At 39.8% G+C, this 16,022-nt stretch overlaps 1 protein-coding gene across 3 annotated transcripts in view; it reads right to left on the bottom strand.

Annotated features, from left to right (window-relative positions):
* Window positions 1–16,022, bottom strand: part of LMLN (leishmanolysin like peptidase) — a 99,898-nt gene that overhangs the window by 67,107 nt on the left and 16,769 nt on the right. For 2 of the 3 annotated variants that reach the window (XM_002759782.6, XM_008984142.5), the window contains exons 5-8: window positions 13,986–14,103; window positions 11,301–11,479; window positions 7,448–7,553; window positions 4,219–4,313 (exon numbers count right to left, since the gene is read on the bottom strand). The exons of the other annotated variant lie outside the window; for it this stretch is intronic. In XM_002759782.6, the coding sequence (XP_002759828.3) occupies window positions 4,219–4,313; window positions 7,448–7,553; window positions 11,301–11,479; window positions 13,986–14,103 (498 nt within the window). The remainder of the gene's footprint in view (window positions 1–4,218; window positions 4,314–7,447; window positions 7,554–11,300; window positions 11,480–13,985; window positions 14,104–16,022) is intronic. 3 annotated transcript variants of the gene reach the window in all.

Here is a 16,022-nt window from a genome sequence, read left to right as displayed (position 1 = left end):
AGAACGACGATGCAACATACCAGAATCTCTGGGACACATTTAAAGCAGTCTCTAGAGGAAAATATATAGCAATAAGTGCCCACGTGAGAAGCAAGGAGAGATCTAAAATCGACACCCTATCATCAAAATTGAAAGAGCTAGAGGAGCAAGATCAAAAAAACTCAAAACCTAGCAGAAAACAAGAAATAACTAAGATCAGAGCAGAACTGACGGAGATAGAGACACAAAAAAACCCTTCAAAAAACTCAATAAATCTAGGAGGTGGTTTTTCAAAAAGATCAACAAAATAGACCGCTAGCCAGATTAATAAAGAAAAGAGAATAATTAAATAGGTGCAATAAAAAACGATAAAGGGGATATCACCACAGATTCCACAGAAATACAAACCATCATCAGAGATTATTACAAACAACTCTATGCACATAAACTAGTAAACCTGGAAGAAATGGATAAATTCCTGGACACTTGCGTCCTCCCGAGACTAAACCAGGAAGAAGTCGAAACCCTGAATAGACCAATAACAAGGTATGAAGTTGAGGCAGCAATTAAGAGCCTACCACACAAAAAAAGCCCAGGTCCAGATGGGTTCACAGCCAAATTCTACCAGACATACAAAGAGGAGCTGGTACCATTCCTTCTGAAACTATTCCAAACAATCCAAAAAGAGGAAATCCTTCCCAAATCATTTTATGAGACCAACATCATCCTGATACCAAAACCCAGCAGAAACTCAGCAAGAAAAGAAAACTTCAGGCCAATATCCATGATGAACATAGATGCAAAAAATCTTCAATAAAATACTGGCAAACCGATTGCAACAACACATCAAAAAGCTTATCCACCATGATCAAGTAGGCTTCATCCCAGGGATGCAAGGCTGGTTCAACATACGCAAGTCTATAAAAGTAATTCACCACATAAACAGAACCAAAAACAAAAACCACATGATTATCTCAATTGATGCAGAGAAGGCCTTTGACAAAATTCAACAGCCCTTTATGCTAAAAACCCTCAATAAACTCGGTATCAACAGAATGTATCTCAAAATAATAAAAGCTATTTACGACAAATCAACAGCCAATAACACACTGAATGGGCAAAAACTGGAAGCATTCCCTTTGAAATCCGGCACTAGACAAAAATGCCCTCTCTCACCACTCCTATTCAATGTAGTATTGGAAGTTCCAGCCAGAGCAATCAGGCAAGGAAAAGAAATAAAGGGTATTCAAATATGAAAGGAGGAAGCCAAATTGTCTCTATTTGCAGATGACATGATAGTATACCTAGAACACCCCATCGTCTCAGCCCAAAATCTCCTGAAACTGATAAGCAACTTCAGCAAAGTCTCAGGATACAAAATCAATGTGCAAAAATCACAAGCATTCCTATACACCAATAACAGACTGAAAGAGAGTCAAATCAAGAATGAACTACCATTCGCAATTGCTACAAAGAGAATAAAATACCTAGGAATACAACTAACAAGTAACATAAAGGACCTCTTCAAGGAGAACTACAAACCACTTCTCAAGGAAATAAGAGAGGACACAAACAGATGGAGAAACAGTCCATGTTCATGGTTAGGAAGAATCAATATTGTGAAAATGGCCATACTGCCCAAAGTAACTTACAGATTCAACGTTATCCCCATCAAGCTACCAATGACCTTCTTCACAGAACTGGAAAAAACCACCTTAAACTTCATATGAAACCAAAAGACAGCCCACATAGCCAAGTCAAGTCTAAGCAAAAAGAACACAGCGGGAGGCATCACACTACCAGACTTCAAACTATACTACAAAGCTACAGTAATCAAAACAGCATGGTACTGGTACCAAAACAGAGATATAGACCAATGGAACAAAACACAGGCATCGGAGGCAATACAACATATCTACAACCATACAATCTTTGATAAACCTGACAAAAACAAGCAATGGGGAAAGGATTCCCTGTTTAATAAATGGTGTTGGGAAAACTGGCTAGCCATGTGCAGAAATCAGAAACTGGACCCCTTCCTGACACCTTACACTAAAGTTAACTCCAGATGGATTAAAGACTTAAACATAAGACCTAACACCATAAAAACCCTAGAAGAAAACATAGGCAAAACCATTCACGACATAGGTGTAGGCATGGACTTCATGACCAAAACACCAAAAGCATTGGCAACAAAAGCCAAAATAGACAAATGGGACCTAATCAAACTCCACAGCTTCTACACAGCAAAAGAAACAGTCATTAGAGTGAATCGGCAACCAACAGAATGGGAAAAAATTTTTGCGATCTACCCATCTGACAAAGGGCTGATATCCAGAATCTACAAAGAACTCAAACAGATTTACAAGAAAAAAAACAAACAACCCCAACCGAAAGTGGGCAAAGGATATGAACAGACACTTTACAAAAGAAGACATATATGAGGCCAAAAAACTTATGAAAAAATGCTCACCATCACTGGTCACTAGAGAAATGCAAATCAAAACTACATTGAGATACCATCTCATGCCAGTTAGAATGGCGATCATTAAAAAATCTGGAGACAACAGATGCTGGAGAGGATGTGGAGAAAAAGGAACACTTTTACACTGTTGGTGGGAGTGTAAATCAGTTCAACCATTGTGGAAGACAGTGTGGCGATTCCTCAAGGCCTTAGAAATAGAAATTCCATTTGACCCAGCAATCCCATTACTGGGTATATATCCAAAGGACTATAAATAGTTCTACTATAAGGACACATGTACACGAATGTTCATTGCAGCACTGTTTACAATAGCAAAGACCTGGAATCAACCCAAATGCCCATTGATAATAGATTGGATTGGAAAAATGTGGCACATATACACCATGGAATATTATGCAGCAATCAGAAATGATGAGTTTGTGTCGTTTGTAGGGACACGGATGAATCTGGAGAACGTCATCCTCAGCAAACTGACACAGAACAGAAAATGAAACACCGCATATTCTCACTCATAGGCGGGTGATGAAAAATGAGAACACATGGACACAGAAAGGGGAGTACTAAACACTGGGGTCTATTGGGGGGAAAAGGGGAGGGCCAGTGGGAGGGGGAGGTGGGGAGGGATAGCCTGGGGAGAAATGCCAAATGTGGGTGAAGGGGAGAAGAAAAGCAAAGCACACTGCCATGTGTGTACCTACGCAACTGTCTTTCATGCTCTGCTCATGTACCCCAAAACCTAAAATCCAATAAAAAATTAAAAAAAAAAAAAAAAAAAAAAAAGAATGGCGATCATTAAAAAATCTGGAGACAACAGATGCTGGAGAGGATGTGGAGAAATAGGAACACTTTTATACTGTTGGTGGGAGTGTAAATTAGTTCAACCATTATGGAAGACAGTGTGGCGATTCCTCAAGGACCTAGAAATAGAAATTCCATTTGACCCAGTAATCCCATTACTGGGTATATAGCCAAAGGATTACAAATCATTCTGCTATAAGGACACATGCACTTGTATGTTCACTGCAGCACTGTTTACAATGGCAAAGACTTGGAACCAACCCAAATGCCCATCAATGATAGACTGGACAGGGAAAATGAGGCACATATACACCATGGAATACTACGCAACCATAAAAAATGATGAGTTCGTGTCCTTTGTAGGGACATGAATGAACCTGGAAACCATCATTCTCAGCAAACTGACACAAGAACAGAAAATCAAACACCACATGTTCTCACTCATAGGCAGGTGTTGAACAATGAGAACACATGGACACAGGGAGGGGAGCATCACACACTAGGATCTGTCAGGGGGGAAATAGGTAAGGGACAGTGCGGGGTGGGGAGCTGGGGAGAGATAGCACGGGAAGAAATGCCAGATATAGGTGATGGGGAGGAAGGGAGCAAACCACATTGCCATGTGTGAACCTATGCAACAATCTTGCATGTTCTTCACATGTACCCCAAAATCTAAAATGCAATTTAAAAAAACAAACAAACAAACAAAAAGAATCCTTCTTGTATGCGGGTCTCTCTCTCCTCCTTACTTACATCATTATATAAAATTGCCTGTCTCACAAGTTATGCTTTCCATAAAATGGCCTCTTATATCCTATTTTGTTTTAATATCTATAATGGCCTTGGGTTTGCCATAATGATATTATTATTTACGGCATCTAATATGCTATGATTCTCAGATTCTAGACTTAGCACCCTCCTAAAAAAGGAGAACAAGAACAGAAATAAAAAAATACCTATAATTAAAAGGTGGGAGGCCATCTGCAAATCTTGAAGTGAGAGGATTTCCATCTTTATCATGGTAGAATGCAAACAGTCCAGCAGAGAAACCCTATAAGAAAGAGTTCAAAATGTCTGAAAGCGAAAAATATCAAGCCTAATTACAGGCCTGTGATCAAAAGAGAGCACTGATACTGGTACATAAAAGCACCATGCCAATACTGCAATAGGAACTTAACATACATTGTAAATGAACAGAAATTCAGTGTTCCATATTTATAAATTTTAAATTCAAATTACTTTAGGTAAATATTTCTATAATTATAATTATATATCCAGGTACATTAGAGTTTTAAAACCATAAAGAGCACCAGCTGTTGTGTTTTTAATTGCTGTGTGTGTGTGTGTGTACATTATAAAGTGGTTCTGAAAGTCTGTCTGCTTTTTAAAGTTATCCTGCCTTCTTATATATATAGAAGAATCCTCCCAAAGTGCTGTGATTACAGGTGAGAGCCACCACTCCCAGCCCTTCTTCCTGTTTTGAAAATGTATCAGGTATCACTTCTGAACAAGAGCTGGACAGGAGCTGAAATGACAGAAGCAGTACACTGAAATGCATGGCCAAGACTGACAATTGCTTACATTAAGTAATTACAAATTACTGTGAAGACAAACATTTGTATATGCTCAAATACACATGTAAAAAATTATTTAGCTGACAATTTCCTTTCCTTTAATTTGAGAAAGTGGTAAGTCATCACTACTTCCTCCCTATAAGGATTTTCACATGGTTATCAGAAGTGGCAGCAGAAGGGCTGGGCACAGTGGCTCATGCCTGTAATCAAGCACTTTGGCAGGAGGATCACTTGAGCCCAGGATTTCAAGACGAGCCTGGGCAACATGGCAAGACCCCATCTCTACTTAAAATACAAAAATTAGCAGAGCATGATGGTGCGTGCCTGTGGTCCCAGCTACTCTGGAGGCTGAGGTGAGAGGATTGCTTGCTGGATTACAGGCGTGAGCTCCCTGCTCTAATCTCAACACTTTGGGAGGCTAAGACGGGAGGATCACTTGAACCCAGCAGTTTCAGGCTGCAGTGAGCTGTGACAGTGCCTTAAAAAACATGGTGATCATTAAAAACGAGGTCAACAGATCGAGACCATCCTGGTCAACATGGTGAAACCCCGTCTCTACTAAAAATACAAAAAAAAAAAAAATTAGCTGGGCACGGTGGCGTGTGCCGCCTGTAATCCCAGCTACTCAGGAGGCTGAGACAGGAGAATTGCCTGAACCCAGGTGGCGGAGGTTGCGGTGAGCCGAGATTGCGCCATTGCACTCCAGCCTGGGTAACGAAAGCGAAACTCCATCTCAAAAAAAAAAAAAAAAAATCTGGAGACAACAGATGCTGGAGAGGATGTGGATAAATAGGAACACTTTTACACCTTTGGTAGGAGTGTAAATTAGTTCAACCATTGTGGAAGACAGTATGGAGATTCCTCAAGGATCTAGATATAGAAATTCCATTTGACCCAGCAATCTTACCCAAAGAATTATAAATCGTTCTATTATAAAGACACATGCACATGTATGTTCTCTGCGGCACTGTTTATAATAGCAAAGATCTGGAACCAAACCAATTGCCCATCAATGATAGACTGGACAAAGAAAATGTGGCACATATATACCATGGAATACCATGAAGCTATAACATTAAAAAGGATGAGTTCATGTCCTTTAAAGGGACGTGGATGAATCTGGAAACCATCATTCTTAGCAAACTGACACAAGAACAGAAAACCAAACACTACATGTTCTCACTCATAGGCTGGTATTGAACAATGAGAACACATGGACACAGGGAGGGGAATGTCACACACTGGGGTCTGTTGGGGGCTGGGGGGTAGGGGAGGGATAGCGGGGCGTGGGGAGGTTGGAGAGGGATAACACTGGGAGAAATGCCTGAGGTTGGTGAAGGGAAATGGAGACAGCAAACCACCACAGCATGTGTGTACCTATGCAACAATCCTGCAAGATCTGCACATGTACCCCAGACCTTAAAGTACAATTAAAAATAATAATAATAAAATGCTTTAAAAAAGAAATTGATTATTAGGGAATATGTCTCTATATAAAAAATGCTTAGTTAATGTATGAAGAACCAATTACCCTACCTTTAACTTTGTAGCCAAATTAATTTTTAATATTTAATACTTTAGCTAAATTTATCTAAGATCAGAGATGTGAAATATTTATAGAGAAAGAGCTGATGATGAACTCAGTAACAAATCCCATGGTTTCACTTGTAACAACCAAGGCCTCTAGGTTGCTTGTATAAATCTGATAGCTATAAATTCAGAGGTAAAATGAAATAGAGGGATTTAAAAAAAAAACATGAACCCAAGATTAAAACGACTACCAAAGAGACTAGTTAAATTAGATTAGTCCCCTCGCAGCAGTCACTGACGACATTTTATAAGAACAAACAGTACAGCATGGAGTAACAAAGCAAGAAAGCAGTCTGATGGAGGTGACACTCGCGACAGCTTTTCTCATGGTTTTGCGTTTTTCTCTGAAGCACAAACTCTCTGCTCATACCCCTATGTGTCATAACTGACTAAGCCAATGAATTGGCTTCCATATAAGTTCACTTTTTTAAATTTGTAAAGTAGAAAAATGAAAGGGCAGTTCTTCTTTACTATAAAACTAGTGAAACTTATTTTTGCAAGCTAAAACTATACCTGTGCTGAAGATAAAGTACTGTGGAAGGTCTAAAACTATTAACAAGTACAAATCAAATCTGATTTTGTAAATAAAAATATTTCATGGGGGGATAAAAAAAATCAGCAGCAGCCCAGGGTTCAGCCATATCCATAGACTTTCATCGTCCTTTCAGCATCATTAATTCTTAAATCTTAGAATTTTAAAAGAGGAAAAATCTTTATAAATCTTTTTGTTTGTTTGTTTGATACAAGGTCTGCCTCTATCACCAGGCTGGAGTGTAGTGGCACAATCTTGGTTCACTGCAGCCTCGACCTCCCTGGGCTCAAGCCATCCTCCCACCTCAGCCTCCCAAGTAGCTGCTAGGACCACAGGTGCGTACCACCAGACCCCGCTAATTTTTGTATTTTTATTGAACATGAATCTAAGAATCCACATCATCTTAAAATGCAATATATGTATAAAAATGATAACACACTAAGCAGAAAATCGAGGCATGAAGGAAAGAACAGTAACAGTAGAATTTACCAGGGCATGAATAATCTCATGTTTCACTGTGGACAACATCCCAATAAACTCCTGAGGCTGAGTAGAGATCATATTTGGACACAGGTTAGCATATCCTGCTATTGGCCTGTCAAAACAGACATTGAATTTTTAAATTATATTACAGAACAATATTTATTAACACTTACTTCTCCATCAAACACTGCTCAAGGACAGAGAAATCTTTGCCAAATATCAAATGTTACTTTGTACCATCACTATCTTTTACTTTCAAGACATGTATCCTCTGCTTTCCTATAGCATGGCAAATCAACGCCTGTTTCCGCAAAAGGGCATCACTGATTATACTTTAAAATGAACTTTTGGAATATATCAATATAATGCCCAAAAATGAATGAACTCAAAGGCTCAAATTCTAACACCATTTTACTTGCAAAATCCATATCTGACTTCAGCATTTCATCTACGGGCACAGAGACAAGCAGGTAGAGAGGGAAACCAGTTATAAAATGGGGCAATCAGTGAATGGCTCAGGCTGCTGAAAGCTGTTGACCCTTCTCATCTCTGTTTGCTATTCCCTTTCTCCTGCTCCAACACTCGTACATTCACATAAATATTTCTACCTTCCCACCATCTTCTTCCAAATCCTACACCATTTAGAATCTACACACTTCTACAATCTCTCTCTGTGCCTAGAACCTGAGAGTCCAAGGGCAGACTAGGACTCAAGAGTCCAGAGTAATTCAGTTCCAACATGCACCTACCTGTCTTTCAAAAGCTGTGGCCAATGAACAATGCTAAACAACCCCAAACTCAGTTCTCCTACCACTATCTTAACATTTCACATGGATATACCACAAAGATCATCAAAGTATAATTGCCTATTTACAAAGTACATTTATCTTATTTAAATTTTTAAAATACTGTATATTTTCTTCATAGATAAGAGTAACAGACTTAGAATTAGAAGAAGTATGACTACAATTCATTTATTTAAAAATTGCCACAGAGACCTGTAAAATACAAAATGGGTTTCACTTCCAGGCTTAAAACTCTTCGGCGGCTTCCTACAGCACTCAGAATAAAACAATCCTGTCTGCCTCTCCAAGAACTTGTCCTCCAACCAGTGTCCACTGAAGTGGCTTCTGACAGCAACAGGTACACATGGCTTTTGCCTTGCATAAGCTCTTCACACATCTTTTTATTTGGCTAAAGCCTATCAATGTTCACGTTGCAGCTGAAGTTTCCCTTTTTCAAAGAGGTCTTCCTTGCTCAATTGATCTACAAGCCTTTTATTCTATTCTGTGTGACAGCATTCTATTTATTTTCTACAAAGTATTTATCATACTTTGAAATCACATGTTTATTTGCCGGAATATTTAATACCTGTCTCCCTCTGTAATCCCTAAGTTCCATGAGGCAGGTACACATGAACATCCCGTTTACCTAGTCTGTTGGCCACTCAAATATTCGTGAAATCAATTAATGCAATATAGCAATTCTAAGGGAAGGTTTCACTTCCCTGAAAAAGAATAACTTAAAGCCAGGGGCAGTGCTCATCCCTGTCATCCTAGCACTTTGGGAGGCCAAGCCAGGCAGATCACCAGAGGTCAGGAGTTTGAGACCAGTCTGATGAACATGGTGAAACCTTGTCTCTACTAAAAATACAAAAATTAGCCAGATGTTTTAGTTTGCACCTGTAGTCCCAGCTACTCGGGAGGCTGAGGCAAAATAATTGCTTGAACCCAGGAGGTAGAGGCTACAGTGACCTGAGATTGTGCCACTGCACTCCAGCCTGGGCGACAGAGCGAGACACCATCTTAAAAAAAAAAAAAAAAAGATAACTGCTTTTTCTCATAACAAATCTAGGAGAAGTCAGTATAACTAATTCATGTGCATGAAAGGACCATTGCTAAGGTGTTAAACATCTATCTATTGGTCAAAAGGCTCAAATTCTAACACAAAATTCATGAATTGGTCAAAATCCTAGAACTCTGGGAGGCCAAGGCAGGCAGATTACCTGAGGTCAGGAGTTAGAGACCAGCCTGGCCAACATACTGAAACCCTCATCTCTACTAAAAATAAGAAAATGAGCCGGGCGTGGTGGTCCATGCCTGTAGTTCCAGCTACTGGGGAAGTGGAGGCAGGAGAATCACTTGAACCAGGCAGGTGGACGTTGCAATGAGCCGAGATCACACCATAGCACTCCAGCCTAGGTGACAGAGAGAGACTCCATCTCAAAAAAATAGCTGACTCTCTTCGAAGTCAGTTCATCTCAACTCTAACCTCACCTAGATTTGAGAATGTTACATACAATCTATTCTGAGACATAGAGCAATTTCTACCGCCTTTAATTAATTTGTCTGGTATGCAACAGGCAATCTTCTGCATATCTCACTTTTCATTTCGAGGCTGGGCTGCTTCACAGGAAAATTTTTTGAAACCTTTTGTAAATAAAGAGAACTCTGAATTTTCAAGTGATATTTAACTAAGTGAATCACATATAACAAATGATAATTAGATGATCAGTCATTATTAACATTTTAACAGTTTTAGCACAGAAGGTGCTAAAATTAAAGTTCAAGTTGTTTCCTTAGGTGTTAGTCACCTGGACAGAAAATTCTCTTGACAGTAGACTTTTTTATGTATTTATTTTTGGACACAGGGTCTGGCTCTGGGGCCCAGGCTGCAGTGCATGTGGCACAATCACAGCTCTCTGTGACTTACAACTCCCAGGCTCTAATGATCCTCCCATCTCAGCCTCCTGAATAGCTGGACTACCTGATAGCTGGTGGCGCATGCCATCACTCCTGGCTAATTTTTGTATTTTTTTTTAAGAGATGGAGTTTCACCACGTTGCCCAGGCTAGTCTCAACCTCTTGAGCTCGAGTGATCCTCCCACCTCAGCCTCCCAAAGAGCTGGAATCACAGGCATGAGCCACCGCACCTGGCCTTTTGTTTTTCTCTTTTGTGGGGGACAAGGTTTCACTCTGTTCCCCAGGCTGCAGTGCAGTGGCATGATCACAGCTTATTGTAGCCTCAACCTCTCAGGCTCAAGCAATCCTCCCACTTCAGCCTCCTGAGTAGCTGGAACCACAGAAGCATGCCACCATGCCTGGCTAATTTTGTTTATTTTTTTAAAAGATGAGGTCTGAGGCCGGGCGCGGTGGCTCACGCCTATAATCCCAGCTCTTTGGGAGGCTGAGGTGGGTGGATCACGAGGTCAAGAGATCAAGACCATCCTGGTCAACGAGGTGAAACCCCGTCCCTACTAAAAATACAAAAATTAGCTGGGCATGGTGGTGCGCGCCTGTAGTCCCAGCTACTCGGGAGGCTGAGGCAGGAGAATTGCTTGAACCCAGAAGGCGGAGGTTGCGGTGAGCCGAGATCGTGCCATTGCACTCCAGTCTGGGTAACAACAGCGAAACTCCGTCTCAAAAAAAAAAAAAAAAAAAGATGAGGTCTGTGTTGCCCAAGCTGGTCTCGAACTCCTGGGCTCAAGTGGTCCTCCCACCTCAGCCTCCCAAAGAGCTGGGATTACAGGTGTGAGCCACCGCACCAGGCTCACTTGACAGCAGACTTATTCTCTGGAATATCAGCAAAAACAATAGGATCAAGATGGAAGAGGAATGGCAGAGAGAAAAGTCAAATGAAGTGTTTGACTTTTCTCTCACTTTGACTAAAAACTTGGGTTACCACATTAGTTACAGTCTAATCACTCGCCTAACGCCGCTCCAAATCCAGGCAGCGTGCTATTTCTACCAAAGGCAGTCTGGCAAATGTAAGATTCCTGTAATCTTAACACTAAAAATACAGTTTGCTTTAAGAGTTCCCATATTAGATCTTAGAAACTACGTCTCAGAGGAAGGTTTACCTGTCCATGTTTGCTTCCTGCTGACAGTAGGCTGCATAAGAGATGATGTTTTCATGGCTGCACCTCTCAGTGGCCAGAGCACCAACGTAAAGTACAAAGTCTGCATCCGGGATGCCTTCTTGGTCTGGCGCACCCACTGCTCCATGGGGCCACTTACCCCCACGGTAGACCCTGCATTGCTGCACCCACAGGGACAACAGAAAGCCAGACCAGAGACAAAGTTAGCTATAGTGACATTTAATCTTACAGTAAAATCTACACTGTAAACACAGTACAATTATATCTTGATTATCTCTTAACTTATATCAAAATCCACACCTCCTTGTCTACTCAATGCCTAGCTCTGATTCTGGATTTATTTTACTGAAATGTCTACTTTACATAAAATGATCATAAACCTATAACCTCAATTAAATAACAGCTATTACAAAGGAAGGCCAACCAAACACGGTGCTAAAAAGACAGAAATATACAAGGTTTTAAAACAAAACTAGATGAAGGGATTTTCCTATATGGAACTTTTTTTTTTTTTTGCAACTTTCTTTCAATCTACAGTTAATTCTAAACTAAGTGGTAAAATTAACTAAGTGGTAGAACTTTTTTATCTAATGGAAATATATTTCCTATTATAATTCACATCTTGTTAAAAATTCAAATAATCTAAAGGTATGTAAGGTAAAGTCAAAGTCATCTCATGATATTACCCTTGTTTCTAATCTTCTAAGCAAATCTTTTATTATAAAAAAATTTTTTTGAGATATATAGATGGGGTCTCAATATATTGACCAGGCTGGTCTTGAACTCCTGGCCTCAAGCAATCCTCCCATCTTGGCCTCCCAAAGTGCAAGAGTTAAGGGATTACAGGCATGAGTCACCACGTCCTGCCCAGTAAATCTTATTTTCCTCTGTAATAGTTGCTTTTTTGAAAGCTACTTCTATCAAAATTCCCAAATAATCATAATCTCCAAATCAGAAACAGAAAGATCAGTAAATTGTTATTATTTAAGGTCTAAGCAATGCGTATAGAGGGGAAAAAAAAAATTCTCATTTCATTTAATAGAAAATACACATTGTTTATTTTTCATTCTCTAACACATGCATTTATAATTTTTAAAATCCATTACTATAGGGGTTGGAGTTGAGGAGATGTTGGTCAAAGAATATGTGTTTACAGTTAGAGGAGTAAGTTCAAGAGACCTATTGTAAAGCACAGTGACTGGTTAATGACAACATTCTGTGTTCTTATTTATTTATTTTGTTTGTTTGTTTTGAGACAGAGTCTTGTCCAGGCTGGAGTGCAGTGGTGTGACCTTGGCTCACTGCAACATCCACCTCCCAGGTTGAAGCAACTCTCCCTGCCTCAGCCTCCAGAGGAATTGGATCTACAGGGGCCCGCCACCATGTCCGGCTAATTTTTGTATTTTTAGTAGAGACAGGGTTTTGCCATGTTGGCCAGGCTGGTCTTGAATTCCTGACTTCAGGTGATCTGCCCACCTCACCCTCCCATAATTCTGGGATTACAGGCGTGAGCCACCACACCAGGCCTTGTATTTTTTTTTTTTAAGCAATAGCTTAGCTTAGGCATAATCTGAGATATTCTTATTCATTTATTTATTTTTGAGTCAGGGTCTCACTCTGTTGCCCAGGTTGGAGTTTAGTGGGAAGATCATAGCTCACAACAACCTCCACCTCCCCGACTCAAGCAATCCTCCCACCACAGCCTCCCAAGTAGCTGGGACCACAGGCGCATACCACCATGCCTGGCTAATTTTCCATAGAAACAGGGTTTCACCATATTGCCAAGGGCAGTCTTGAACTTCTGGAGTCAAGCAATCTGCCTGCTTTGGCCTTCCAAAGTGCTGGAACTATAGGTATGAGCTACTGTGCCCAGTCTTAATTTTTTATTTTTTTGATATAAGTAATATTCAATATGAAAAATCAGAACATCACAAAAATCTCCATAACTTACTAAAGAAAAGCACTTTCCCCAACAATCTCTTAAAGAGCACCATTAACATTTTTACATAGATCCAGATTTAACGTGTATACTTCCACACTGTTTGATAATTTTTTATTTTGTTTCCATACTTTCAAATAAAATGGGCTAAAAATAAAAAGAATTTTGCAATCTTTTTTTTTTAAATAAGAGCTTAAATTTCTTTCCAAGTCGGTTCATAGAGATTTACTTCATTTTTTAACAACTGTACAGTATTCTACTTCCATAACTTAACTAATACCCTAAATAGGCATATTTATAGTTTTGCAAAGAATATCCCTGAACATATATTACTCAGCCATTAGTATTTGATGCAGTAAATTTCTAGGTTGCGTTGAAGCATACATATTTTTTAATCTTAAGAGATGTCAGACTGTCCTTTAAAAAACTGAGATATATACCTGGCCAAAAGAGATTTTGGAAGAGAAACATAACGTTCTAAGCTGAACTGATTCAGCAGATCAGCATAAATAGAGGTGGGGAGGCCTGCAGGGAGGAGTGAAGAAAGAAAATATAATTAAACTCACTTGAAAGCTAATGAAAGAATGAAATCAGCATATCTAACTGTGATTACTTTTTGTAGACCAAGGAACCTACTAAGACTTTGACCTTGAATCTGTAAAAATGATGTGACACTCACAAATTAAAATCTCAAGTGTAAAAACATTGCTAAGAGCAGGATGAAATACCTGGAGATGTTCCTCTGGAACAATAACTGGGCCGCATTTTGTGTGCACTGCACACTCCCCAGTGCAGTATCTATGAGGATCGTTTTCCTTCCGGAGGTACTGGTTTGTTGCACATTGCCTTTAGTTCATTTGTATATCAAAGTTTAAATACAAAAAAGAGAATATTACATAGCAGTTAAAAACATGGTCATCAACTGGTAGCTGCTGTTACTTCATTAATAATGTTACTATTTTAGTTAGGAAAGTAACTAAGAAAGAATTTGGGTTCTATAGAAAATTTGGGTTTCTAAATGATTTGAGTTTTTAAATACCCAAATACTTCATATAAAGCTAACACTGTATACACATGAACATGGGGAAAGGGGATTTGGAGGACAGAGGACAACCATATCCCAGAAAAAATTCAGAATTCCTGAATTCTGGGAGAGAGATCCAAGATGGCTGATCACTAACAGTTCGGGATTGTAGCTCCCAGTGAAAGCGCAGAGAACGAGAGGACGCCACACTTTCAGATGAATTTTCATCACTCACGGACCAGAAGATTCCCAGTGGAGGGGCCCCACGGGTTGCCAGAACAACTCTTGTGGCCGGCGCAGCAGTTTTGCTGGCACCTCAGCGCGGCAGCTCTTCATGCAGAGTAAAGGGGAGGAGATTCCCGGGCAGAAGAGCACCAGCAGTCTTATCGCTGCTGTTTTGGCCGGCACAGTGGGTTGCTTGGATTCCAGTGCTGGGAATCAATAAACTGGGCATCCACTCAGAAACCCAACTAGAAAGGCGGTAATTGTAAAGACGACAGATGGATAAATTTATAACAAAGGGAAGAAACCAGCCTAAAAAGGCTGAGAATACCCAAAATCAGAACCCCTCTCCCTCTACAGGGGATTACAGTTCCTCATCAGCAATGGAACAAGCCCTGATAGAAAAGGACTGTGTGCCATTAGCAGAAGTAGGCTTCAGAAGGTGGATGATAAGAAACTTCTGGGAGTTAAAAAAAACTTGTTCTAACCCAATGTAAAGAAACTAAGAACTCTGAAAAAAGGTTTGATGAAATGCTAACAAGAATAGACAATTTGGGGGGAATATAAATGAACTAACAGAGTTGAAAAACACAACACAAAAACTTAGCGAAATATGCACAAGTTTGAATAACCAAATTGATCAAGCAGAATAAAGGATACCAGAGGTCGAAGACCAACTTAATGAAATAAAACGAGAAGACAAGAATAGAGAAAAAAGGGTAAAAAGGAATGAGCAAAGTCTCCAAGAAATATGGGACTATGTGAAAAGACCTAATTTACGTATTCAGGTACACCTGAATGAGGTGTACAAAGAGAATGAATCCAAGCTGGAATATACTCTTCAGGATATTATTCAGGAAAACTTTCCCAATCTAGCAAAGCAGGACAATATTCAACCCCAGGTAATACCGAGAACACCACAAAGATATTCCTCAAGAAGAGCAACCCCAAGGCACATAATCGTTAGATTCACCAGGGTTGAAACGATGGAGAAAATACTGAGGGAAGCCAGAGAGAAAGGTCAGGTTACCCACAAAGGGAAGCCTATCAGACTTACAGCAGACCTCTCAGCAGAAACCCTGCAAGCCAGAAGAGAGTGGGGGCTGATATTCAACATCCTTAAAGAACAGAACTTTCAGCCCAGAATTTCATATCCTGCCAACCTAAGCTTCACAATTGAAGGAAAAATAAAATCTTTTATGAACAGGCAAGTACTCAGAGATTTTATTACCACCAGGCTGGCTTTACAAGAGCTCCTGAAAGCAGCATTATACACAGAATGGAACAACCAGTATTAGCCTTTCTAAAAATATACCAAAAAGTAAAGAGCATCAACATCAACAAGCATCAACATGAAGAAGAATTTACATCAACGAATGGATAAAATAGCCAGTTAACATCAAATGGCAGTAACCCTAAATTTAAGTCGACTAAATCCCCCAATCAAAAGATACAGCCAAAACCTAACGGTATGCTACATCCAGACCCATTTCACATCCAAAGATACACGAAGTCTTAA

Source organism: Callithrix jacchus, chromosome 17 (genome assembly GCF_049354715.1).
Source record: "Callithrix jacchus isolate 240 chromosome 17, calJac240_pri, whole genome shotgun sequence".
NCBI classification, from domain to species: Eukaryota; Metazoa; Chordata; class Mammalia; order Primates; family Cebidae; genus Callithrix; species Callithrix jacchus.
Note: the sequence above shows the minus strand (reverse complement) of the source record. Positions and strands in the feature narration are given on the sequence as shown.